The sequence below is a fragment of the Aedes aegypti genome, chromosome 1, assembly GCF_002204515.2.
Source record: "Aedes aegypti strain LVP_AGWG chromosome 1, AaegL5.0 Primary Assembly, whole genome shotgun sequence".
In the NCBI taxonomy this organism is placed as follows: Eukaryota; Metazoa; Arthropoda; class Insecta; order Diptera; family Culicidae; genus Aedes; species Aedes aegypti.
In genome coordinates, this window is record NC_035107.1 from 208,953,271 (window position 1) to 208,963,975 (window position 10,705).

At 39.4% G+C, this 10,705-nt stretch overlaps 1 protein-coding gene across 1 annotated transcript; it reads left to right on the forward strand.

Annotated features, from left to right (window-relative positions):
- Window positions 1-8,362: 8,362 nt before the first annotated feature.
- Window positions 8,363-9,051, forward strand: LOC5580284 (39S ribosomal protein L43, mitochondrial). Its single transcript, XM_001662861.2, has one exon. It carries the CDS (start codon window positions 8,436-8,438, stop codon window positions 8,982-8,984), a length of 549 nt encoding a protein of 182 aa, XP_001662911.1. The 5' UTR covers window positions 8,363-8,435; the 3' UTR covers window positions 8,985-9,051.
- Window positions 9,052-10,705: the final 1,654 nt, after the last annotated feature.

Genomic DNA, 10,705 nt, shown 5'->3' on the forward strand with positions numbered 1-10,705 from the left:
CCCCCGTTAACATGTCCTATACCGTTTAGCACACCGGGATCTTCCACAAGCAGGCGCCGGAATTAAAGCGGTCCCACAAGCTTCAGATACATTAAATAGATATAGTCCCTCTGGCACTAAACCGAATGGCGCCCTCCGCTTCACCACTAGTACTGCTTCCCCACACGCCAAGCACAATATCGAAAGTAGCGCGTTGTATAGCAAATACAGTACACCACCTCCGACACTATGCCAAATGTACAGGAAAAACAGCACCAGTAAGAAAGCGGAAGGCGCACCACTCGGTTCAGTGCCAGAAGGACTATAAGTATAACGAAGAAGAAATGAAAAGATAGTAGAGTTGGTTCGGTTATTTGATTGCTGAAACGAAAAAAACAGAAAAAACAGAAACAAAGTGTTAACATTAAAACGGGGTTTTATAATTGATAAATGTATCGATAGTTTCTCATCTGTTACGTTTCCTTATCGTAGCGCTGTCGATTTTTTCCATCTCCAGGGTGTTCGTCTCCGCTCGAGCAATGAGGACCATGATGAAATGAGAATATAAAAATGTGAGCATTAGTGTTGATCTAGTAATAGATTAATTTAAACTGCTTTTCATGTGCTAAGTAACTTGTAAACTCCTACTCAATTATATTTGTTGGCCTACACGTTTTATTTAGACACAATTTTTATTTAGAAAACTATTTGGATCCGAGATTTTAGGTGCAGATTGAGCATGTTTGATGAAACAAGCATCCTGTTTTCAGTTAAAGAATGTTCAAGAAGTTGATGATTCTGTTATTTATACTGGCTACATACAAGAATTCACTATTGATGTAATATATGGATATTGAAAGTTCCAACGCGCGATTATAATACTTCAGTTTTCGTGCTGTTGTATTGGTGTAAGTAGTGGGAAACCAATCAGTTTGGTGATTCTAACGGTAACAAATAGCAAGACGAAAGGAAAGTTGATAATCTATCATCATTATGATTTCAGTCCTAATTTCATGATCCGTTTAATAAATTCCGCGTATGATTCGGCAATTTTAACAATTTATACATGTGTATTCGAAGAAAACAGACTACGAACATTTATTACCTGTTGCAAGGTTCCTATGTGATCAGATATTTATCATTTTCTACAGCCTAATTTAATAATACCTATATTGGGTTGTAACAAAAATTTGATCTTGGTATGTTGATTTGCCTCCTAATCATAGTTTCGACAATAGTCACATGCTTACTATCCCTTATGGCAGTGTTGTTGATTCTATTGTCTATCGCTCATCAGTTTCGCGCCACCCGGCAGGGACTTGGTCCTATGTACCCTATACTCTGCTGTGTCTTAACTTCACGCAATACATTCTGTAGATGTGTGATACAGTTTGCGGAATATTATGATTTATCACTTCGTTCAGATGGAAAATTCTGTTATGGTACCATATTCACATATCAGATAACTCCCACCTGGAACGATGTAATACATCGGAGACATGTAGATTCAGATGTATGTATACGATCTATGCCTAGTTCGGCTCTGATCGACAGGCAATCAGTGTATTCAGTTTTTCAACAAGCTTGAAGCGATGAACGTTTCAAGACAAGCTCTCCACTATATCTGCTAGCAATCACCGGTCGTCGATAGACATTTCGGTTCTTTTCTGCTAAAGATAGATCCTATTGTATGCCAAGGACTATGGCTCATGCTTTTCAATACAGCTGGAAAAACAAGAACTACACCCAGCACCAAATAGTACGTAACTATGAGGCGGACCGGAAGGTTTGATGAGCAATCCCCACCATGATTCAGCTTCGAAATATCAATATTACAAAATTCAATCATTTCTAAGAAAATTATTATTTTTCTGTCAAGCAAACAGAAGCTTTATATTTGTGACCAAACTATTTTATTTATAAATTAACAAATTAAAAGTTTGCTAAGTTAAGTAAAAATCAATGCTTTATCGGCTAGTATTTTTTTTTTCCATTTATTAACAAGACATAAAATCAACTGTTTTACTTTAATTCATATTTTCTGTTGGAGCTTTATTTACTCAAAAGAGTATAATATGCTCATTTAGGTAAATATTATAGTAAAACAAGATATTTAAGTGCGTTCAATGTTGCAGGAAAGCAACAATCAGTCAACTCAACAATTCGTTTTGGTATATCAATGAACTATAAGGGAACAGATTGTTAAGCTCAAAGAAAAAATATATATATTGTAGTTTTTATAAAAAGCAGGGGTGGCACACTTGCCCCAAAGTCCGCTACATTTTTGTGTTCCACGGTGCGAAAGTCTGTAGTGGGACTGATATGCGGTTACTTTTCAGTATGGGACAATTTGACTTGCTGTTTTTTTCCTAATTTTTCCGAACAAAAAATATTAATTCATTAGTGCAGCTGAAAGAGCATTGGAAGAAATGTTGAAAACTAAACTCAACTCAATTTTGACGAAAATGCCGATGGGACTGACTTGCGATTCACGGATATGTATCGTTTACCAAAACGAATCTCTCCCCCATATCCAAACTCCCAGTGTTTACTTGTGGAAGTGCAGAGGACTCCTCGGCTTCCATAAAGCAAGTAACACGACAACATTTCCCTCCTATCCCCAAATTGACCTGCATTCGGACGCAGCTGGCGCCGTTATTGTTTATTATAATAATAAGAGCTCCAGTACTTACACATTGAGGATGCTACTGATCCCGAGTAGCGTCTATTGGTTCCCTGTGTAAGTACAGCTGTAGCATCTGCGGGCGGTCAATCATGCTCATGCTCATGCTCATTCCCAAGCAAAGCCATGCCATGAAGGTGTCTGGGTTCGATTCATGGTCGGTCCAGAATCTTTTAATGACAGAAATTTTTCTTGATTCCCCTGGGCATAGAGTATCATCGTACCTGCCACACGATATACGAATGCGAAAATGGCAACTTTGGCAAAGAAAGCTCTAAGTTAATAACTGTGGAAGTGTTCATCGAACAGTAAACTGAAAAGCAGGCTCTGTCCAAGTGAGGACGTAAATGCCAAGAAGAAGAAGAAAATCTTTTAAGTGTCTGTTCTCAAGCAAGAGAGATTCCAAAGTTCCTATTTTCATGACAGTCAGTCATTACCAACCCTGCACCAGACCTAGATCACAATATACTCACTGCAGACAAAATCGAAGATTCGCGGATCGATCTTCTCCGTTGGGGGATACATCGGCGAACCGTCGGGCTTTTTCAACCTGGCGAATCGAAGCGAAGCATGTCCGGTGCAACTCATGTTGATCAATTCGTTAGGGGCAACGAGCCGAGTGATGAGCATCCCGACGAACATGCTGTCCGAGGAGGAACGATCGTTTATTGCCTCCAGCTCCTGTCGGGTTATGGGAATATCTTCAACTGTCGTAAAACGGGCCTGAAAATAATTTGATACGTGCATTTGTTGCAAACCATGTACAATAAGGTTCTCAAAATCAAAAGTATACCGAAAGAAGGGTGTAACACACGAACTTTTGGTTTTGAGAACTTTCGGAAAATCAATCGCATCCCAAGCATTAAACTTACCGAAACAGTTCCCCCGCCACTCTCCAGCCTCAACCGTTTCAGTTCCAGCTCGTAGCCGAGCTGTGTCAGCGTGTCGATCTTCTTCTGTGCCTCCGAGAGCTGCTTCTCCAAGGCCTTAGTGTGTACCGTAACGGGGACATCTTCCGCGGAAACTTTTCTCTTCTTAGCCCCTGCGGCCTTTCTTTCGGAAGCGACACTCCCCTTCGTCTGCGACCGTTCGTCAAATCCAGCAAAACTGGGTTCCTCTTCTGCGTCTTCGTTATCCGATGCCGCAAAGTAGACGCTTTCCATCTCAACTTTGTACTCTTCCTGTGCCGGTGGTGACTGCGGACAAAATACCGTTGAATCGTTTAGCACTTCGTACTCCACTTCCTCGCAAATCCCGTCGGCGGGTTCGACCGTCATTTGTAGCAAAACTTCTTCGGTTCCCGGTTTGCTTCCCTTGCGCTGCTTCAATGCATTGTCCACTTTCTCCAGGGCTTTCCGTTCCACTTCCTTCACTTGCGACGCTAGAAAGCTCTGAATCTGCTTCTTCACGTCCTCGTAGAACTTCCTGTCGCGTGTTTCTCGTTCCTGCTTCCGTTTCTTAGATTTATTCAACGAATCGTCCAAGTCCACTTCGTCTTCGTCCTCCTCGTCGTCTTCTCCGCGCAACCGTTTCAAGTTCCGATCATGGTCCAAGCACTTCTGACGGTAGGAATAGAACTGTTTGACGATACGGATGCAGCTGGTGCACACCGCACCCGGGAAGTCCCGTTCGAAGGTAATCCGGATCGAAGTGCACGCATAAATCATCCGAACAGCTCGTCCTTGTTCGAAACGCTGAAGATGTCGGTGAGGTTGTTTTGTGACGAACACAATCGGCATCGGCTGATAGGAGGCAAATGTAATGTTATTTACGTGAGTAAATTTGATTTCACTCGATCCGGATACTTACTCGAGCTCGTCCAATTCTGCCATTTCCGATAGGGACGTGGGTTTTACAGATTCACAATGATAGTTAGTATAATTTTACTAGTAATTCTTTCGCGCGTTGTAGCTGCACGAGATAAACACTAAACAATAACAAAATTGTTTGTTTGCTGTTTAATAAATAATGAGAAACGTCAAGATGAGAAATTCACCACAGTCCGCGGCATGCCCTTTGCGTCGCGCGTGTCGCGGGATGCGTAAACAGAGCTGTGCGATGCACGCGAAAAGGAATCTCGCGTTACATTTCGAGAGGGATTTGCGATTAAGGGCCCATCTGACAAATCAATAATAATGAGAAAATAAGCAATAGTGGTTATCACGCCCAATGGTATGAGTGCCCTAGTATAGATGTAGTTGTGAACCTTAGAGGAAAACAATATGCACTCAGTCTAGAAAAACACCCAGAAACCGGGTGTAAATATTTCAAATTGGGGTAATATTTCCATATGCATTTTGATGAGTCTGGAAAGTGTGTGCAAGTTTCTTTGAGGAAAACAAAAACAAACTGTGTATGACGAGCGTATGCTAGTCTACGTGTGTTCAAATGTCACTAAGCTCTATGAAATTTGCATGTGCATCATTGAAGGTAGTTTTTGCAAGTGCGCCCCGCATCAAAACAAAGGCGCCACTGTATATGGGATTTAACATTGTGACAGCATTGCTGTTCTGTCAAACACACAAAGCTACGGTGGTGCTATCTATGCTTTCCATAGCGGCTGTTTTAGTTATTTTAATGATCCATTCGAGAAAATATAACTTGAACAAACTTAAACCTTTTCACTGTAATTCACATTTCATTAAGGCCGCACGGGACGTCATCATAATCAACCTATCCATTTCAAGAAGCAAATCCCAAGAACCACTCCATATATCGATGCGAAAATGTATCACTACACTCAGGCAAATTAATTAACGAATTTCATAAATTTTCCCTTATGAAGCATTGAAAAATCTATAAAAACCTATTTCAGAAGGCTAATATGAATTTCATACCGTTGAAATGATAGCCATAATTGAGAAAATTATTATATATATTGAACTTTTACAAATTTCATTGCACGCCTTATGATTCCCATTTCCGTCATGAGTCATTTTCTTAATGATACCATATTTCATAAGGCTATTATGGATTTCATATTAATTCAATGAAAACCATAAGTGCGAAATATGTTTCACATCATTACCATATATCAATTTCATTAGGCTGCCTTACGATTCACATAGCTGTCACTAATGTGAAAAACTCATAAGGTTGTGATTATGAAAATTTGTAGCACGAAATCACCGCCATCGTTGAGATCCAACATATTGCGTCAAATTTTTCAGAAGTCCAGAAAGGAAGTTCGGCAATGTACAATCGCGTGGATCCAGATAATTGGAAAAAGAAAATGGAAATGTAGATTTAAAAAAAAAACGGAGAGTAATGGTCGAGTTGACGTCATATACGAGTAATGCCATTGCCAATTTGTTCAATATATTTTTGGCATTAGGCTTGACCAACGTAAAATAGGAGCATGTGCAATACTACTTTGCTGCGTTTTATTGAGCATCACAACACGGCAAAATAGTTGGAAATTCGATTTCCACGCGTTTGCTCAACATTAAAATAAATTTCACCTAATAATGAGTAGGTGAAAGCATTGACATTTCTGTAAATACTCTGTATGAAATGTATTGTCAACTAAATATAAAAACTAATAATGAAATAATAATTTATGTCATAAAAAGCAATGTAGTTTATATTGCTGATATAAGGAATTCATAATTTTTATTTCAATGTTCATAATGCTGTTTTATGAAATCAGCAAGACACCACACTGGCGTGATTCAGATCATTTCATAAGGTGAATCAATGAAATACTTACCGATTTCTTGTGGCAAATAAACATAAGGGAAAATAATGGATATTCATAGTATTTTTGCCTGAGTGTATGATTCTATATATGTATTGCACAACCCGATAAATTTTAAGCTTCATCGGTTCACTAAAACTCGAGATTTGCTTCCACAAAGTTTTGATGATTATTGTTAGAGTGAGACGAAAGATAGGGAAAATAACACGGTCTCCCGTGTCCCCTTAACCTAGTTTTAAAACCTCCATGAATACCACACACATCTCCTATAATATCCCTTGCTATTTCTTACTCAAAAAAATTGGGGTGGGTAATGTCTGTTACATTAGGGCTTGTTCATATATTTCATAACGCTTAAATTGACCATTTTGGAAACCCACCCACCCTCTTGTGACGCTTTTTGTATAGATATTCCACAATTTTTATATGCGCCGTAACAACGTTCGGACACCCACCCACCCCCTAAAGCGTTATGAAATTTGTGAATAGGCCCTTACCGCTAGGTTGACGTAGAACTACTATGGACTCCTTCTTCTTTCTGGCGTTACGTCCCCACGGGGACAGGGCCTGCTTCTCAGCTCAGCACAGTGTTCTTATGAGCAATTCCACAGTTATTAACTGAGAGCTTCCTATGCCAATGACCATTTTTGCAGGCGTATATCGTGTGGCAGGTACGAAGATACTCTATGCCCAGGGAAGTCGAGAAAAGATCCTCGACCGGCTTGGTCTTGCTGAATAGCTGCGCGTTTACCGCTACGGCTATCTGGGCCCCAACTACTATGGACATAACTTCGATCAATTCTGGGTCAGACTCTTACAACAGTGTGGTAGTTTTTTGCAGATGATAGGATGTTTGATGATAGATGATAGGTGCTGTGATTGTGCGAGTATTCAATTACGTTATGGTTTTAAGGGAGATCTGTCATTTGCTTTGGAAGCTTTTTCAGAGTTTCGGATTTCAAAGTTAAATACTTTGAAAAGTATTTGATTTGATTATGATGTTTGAATCAGAGTTTATGAATGGAGAGTTGCGCGAAGAGTGAAACCAAATCTACCTATCGAACTGTCAAACCGTCTATCTATCGAGCAGACCAGCAAAACAGATAGGGGCTATTTTCGAAGACGAAGAAGAACAACCATTCAAAGAAGTCTCTTCGCGCAACTCTCCATTCATAGACTCTGGTTTGAATGACAGTGAAGTTTTAGTATGAAGGCCCAAACGCAATGATAGCGGAACGGCAACGGAAAGCGGAACCGGTTCGCCCTTTTGTTGAAAGGGTTGACATTAACTAAATATTCAATACGAGCTATTGATAATCAATAGTTTTCTTTATTATGAAGGTACATGTCTGATCCATGGGTGCCAATATTATTACAATTGTTTAATGAGAATGTCTTTTCAAAAGCATTCTAAATATGTCGCAATTTTGTTACATGTGATAATTTTCCTAATCGAAGTGTTCCCATAAAATATGGAACATCAAAGACGCTGTGGGAAATGCCACTCTATTTTACAATCGTTGTGAAATGTTGAGCACTCACCCCGACGGCACTGCAGCAGCGCCCGCGGGCACAGTCTCATAAAGAGTCATAAATTATTCATTGCAAATGAAATTTTGTATGAAGCTGAAATTGATTTAGGAATATGAGAAGTCATAAATAAAGTCGGAAATATTTCTCTTTAAACTTTTTTCCACTACATAGTACCTTTAAATTACTTTTAGAAGAATAATCACAAATTAGAAATTGTTGGCATGCCAAAAGCAGTCATAATTCGTTTGCAAAAATTCTTTTTTCACTTAAAACATAGAATTTTTAGATATTTTGGCGTCACAGATTTTGACCAAGATTTTTGGAGGTTGACTTAAGATAAAAAAGATTTTTTTAGCTGAAAACACAGATGAGAGTCGGAAAAAATGTGGCAACACTGGTTGTGTCTACCTTGCGTTTAAGCCTTTTGGTTTGTATACTCGCTGATGACGTTTAAAGCCTTTTGTTATTGTTGAAGATTGAAAAATGTGACATTTCTTCCAAAACATCTCGTTTCGCAGTGTGTGCTTTTAATTCCCGGTGAATATGTCCAATTCGCATCTCTTCCTCAAATCCGGCTTTCCGCGGGCCCCGTTGGCCAATGGTGTTGGCCGGTACGTGTGCCAGCTGCAACGCATCACCCTCAAGTACTGCAAAAACAATGGCTCCAGCAAGGGAATGCGAGAGTTCCTCGAGAATGATCTGCTGGACTTCAGCCGAGCCAATCCGGGAGTTGTTGTGTACGTGAAACCTCGCCGGCATCGGACGGCCGTCATGTCCGCCGAGTACCTCAACGGGGACAAGCAGTGGATCAACTGCCGGAACAACACCCGCGAGGAGATCCGAAAATGGGTCGAAGTGCTGAAGACGCAAGCCACCGGTTCCAGCGATACCCGATTACGTAAACTGTGGCATACGGATGTGCCCTCCGTTCAGGGACCCTGGACCCCGTTCACCCACCAGCACCCATCGGGCAATGTCGCGCAGTACCCTAATAGAGAGCTGTCGAAACTGCAAACGGATGAGATTACTGCCACCGAGAAGCTCATCGAGATGTATCAAGCGCAAAAGTTGCAACAAGGGAGCTCTTCCTAAGGTGTAGGTTGTTCTAGTTTTTACTTCGTTAGATTGATTAATGTGAATAAACTGTTTATGAGATGAATATGCGGCTGTTTTTTTTTGTTAGGTAAGGTAGCACATAATCATTATTATTATTAATATAAATTTAAGTTGAATTGTACTGCCGTGAATCGCAAGTCAGTCCCATCGGCATTTTCGTCAAAATTGAGTTGAGTTTAGTTTTCAACATTTCTTCCAATGCTCTTTCAGCTGCACTAATGAATTAATATTTTTTGTTCGGAAAAATTAGGAAAAAAACAGCAAGTCAAATTGTCCCATACTGAAAAGTAACCGCATATCAGTCCCACTACAGACTTTCGCACCGTGGAACACAAAAATGTAGCGGACTTTGGGGCAAGTGTGCCACCCCTGCTTTTTATAAAAACTACAATATATATATTTTTTCTTTGAGCTTAACAATCTGTTCCCTTATAGTTCATTGATATACCAAAACGAATTGTTGAGTTGACTGATTGTTGCTTTCCTGCAACATTGAACGCACTTAAATATCTTGTTTTACTATAATATTTACCTAAATGAGCATATTATACTCTTTTGAGTAAATAAAGCTCCAACAGAAAATATGAATTAAAGTAAAACAGTTGATTTTATGTCTTGTTAATAAATGGAAAAAAAAAATACTAGCCGATAAAGCATTGATTTTTACTTAACTTAGCAAACTTTTAATTTGTTAATTTATAAATAAAATAGTTTGGTCACAAATATAAAGCTTCTGTTTGCTTGACAGAAAAATAATAATTTTCTTAGAAATGATTGAATTTTGTAATATTGATATTTCGAAGCTGAATCATGGTGGGGATTGCTCATCAAACCTTCCGGTCCGCCTCATAGTTACGTACTATTTGGTGCTGGGTGTAGTTCTTGTTTTTCCAGCTGTATTGAAAAGCATGAGCCATAGTCCTTGGCATACAATAGGATCTATCTTTAGCAGAAAAGAACCGAAATGTCTATCGACGACCGGTGATTGCTAGCAGATATAGTGGAGAGCTTGTCTTGAAACGTTCATCGCTTCAAGCTTGTTGAAAAACTGAATACACTGATTGCCTGTCGATCAGAGCCGAACTAGGCATAGATCGTATACATACATCTGAATCTACATGTCTCCGATGTATTACATCGTTCCAGGTGGGAGTTATCTGATATGTGAATATGGTACCATAACAGAATTTTCCATCTGAACGAAGTGATAAATCATAATATTCCGCAAACTGTATCACACATCTACAGAATGTATTGCGTGAAGTTAAGACACAGCAGAGTATAGGGTACATAGGACCAAGTCCCTGCCGGGTGGCGCGAAACTGATGAGCGATAGACAATAGAATCAACAACACTGCCATAAGGGATAGTAAGCATGTGACTATTGTCGAAACTATGATTAGGAGGCAAATCAACATACCAAGATCAAATTTTTGTTACAACCCAATATAGGTATTATTAAATTAGGCTGTAGAAAATGATAAATATCTGATCACATAGGAACCTTGCAACAGGTAATAAATGTTCGTAGTCTGTTTTCTTCGAATACACATGTATAAATTGTTAAAATTGCCGAATCATACGCGGAATTTATTAAACGGATCATGAAATTAGGACTGAAATCATAATGATGATAGATTATCAACTTTCCTTTCGTCTTGCTATTTGTTACCGTTAGAATCACCAAACTGATTGGT

Coding starts and splice junctions, on each gene's coding strand:
- LOC5580284 (XM_001662861.2), top strand. CDS start 8,436: ATGTCCAATTCGCATCTCTTCCTCAAATCCGGCTTTCCGCGGGCCCCG.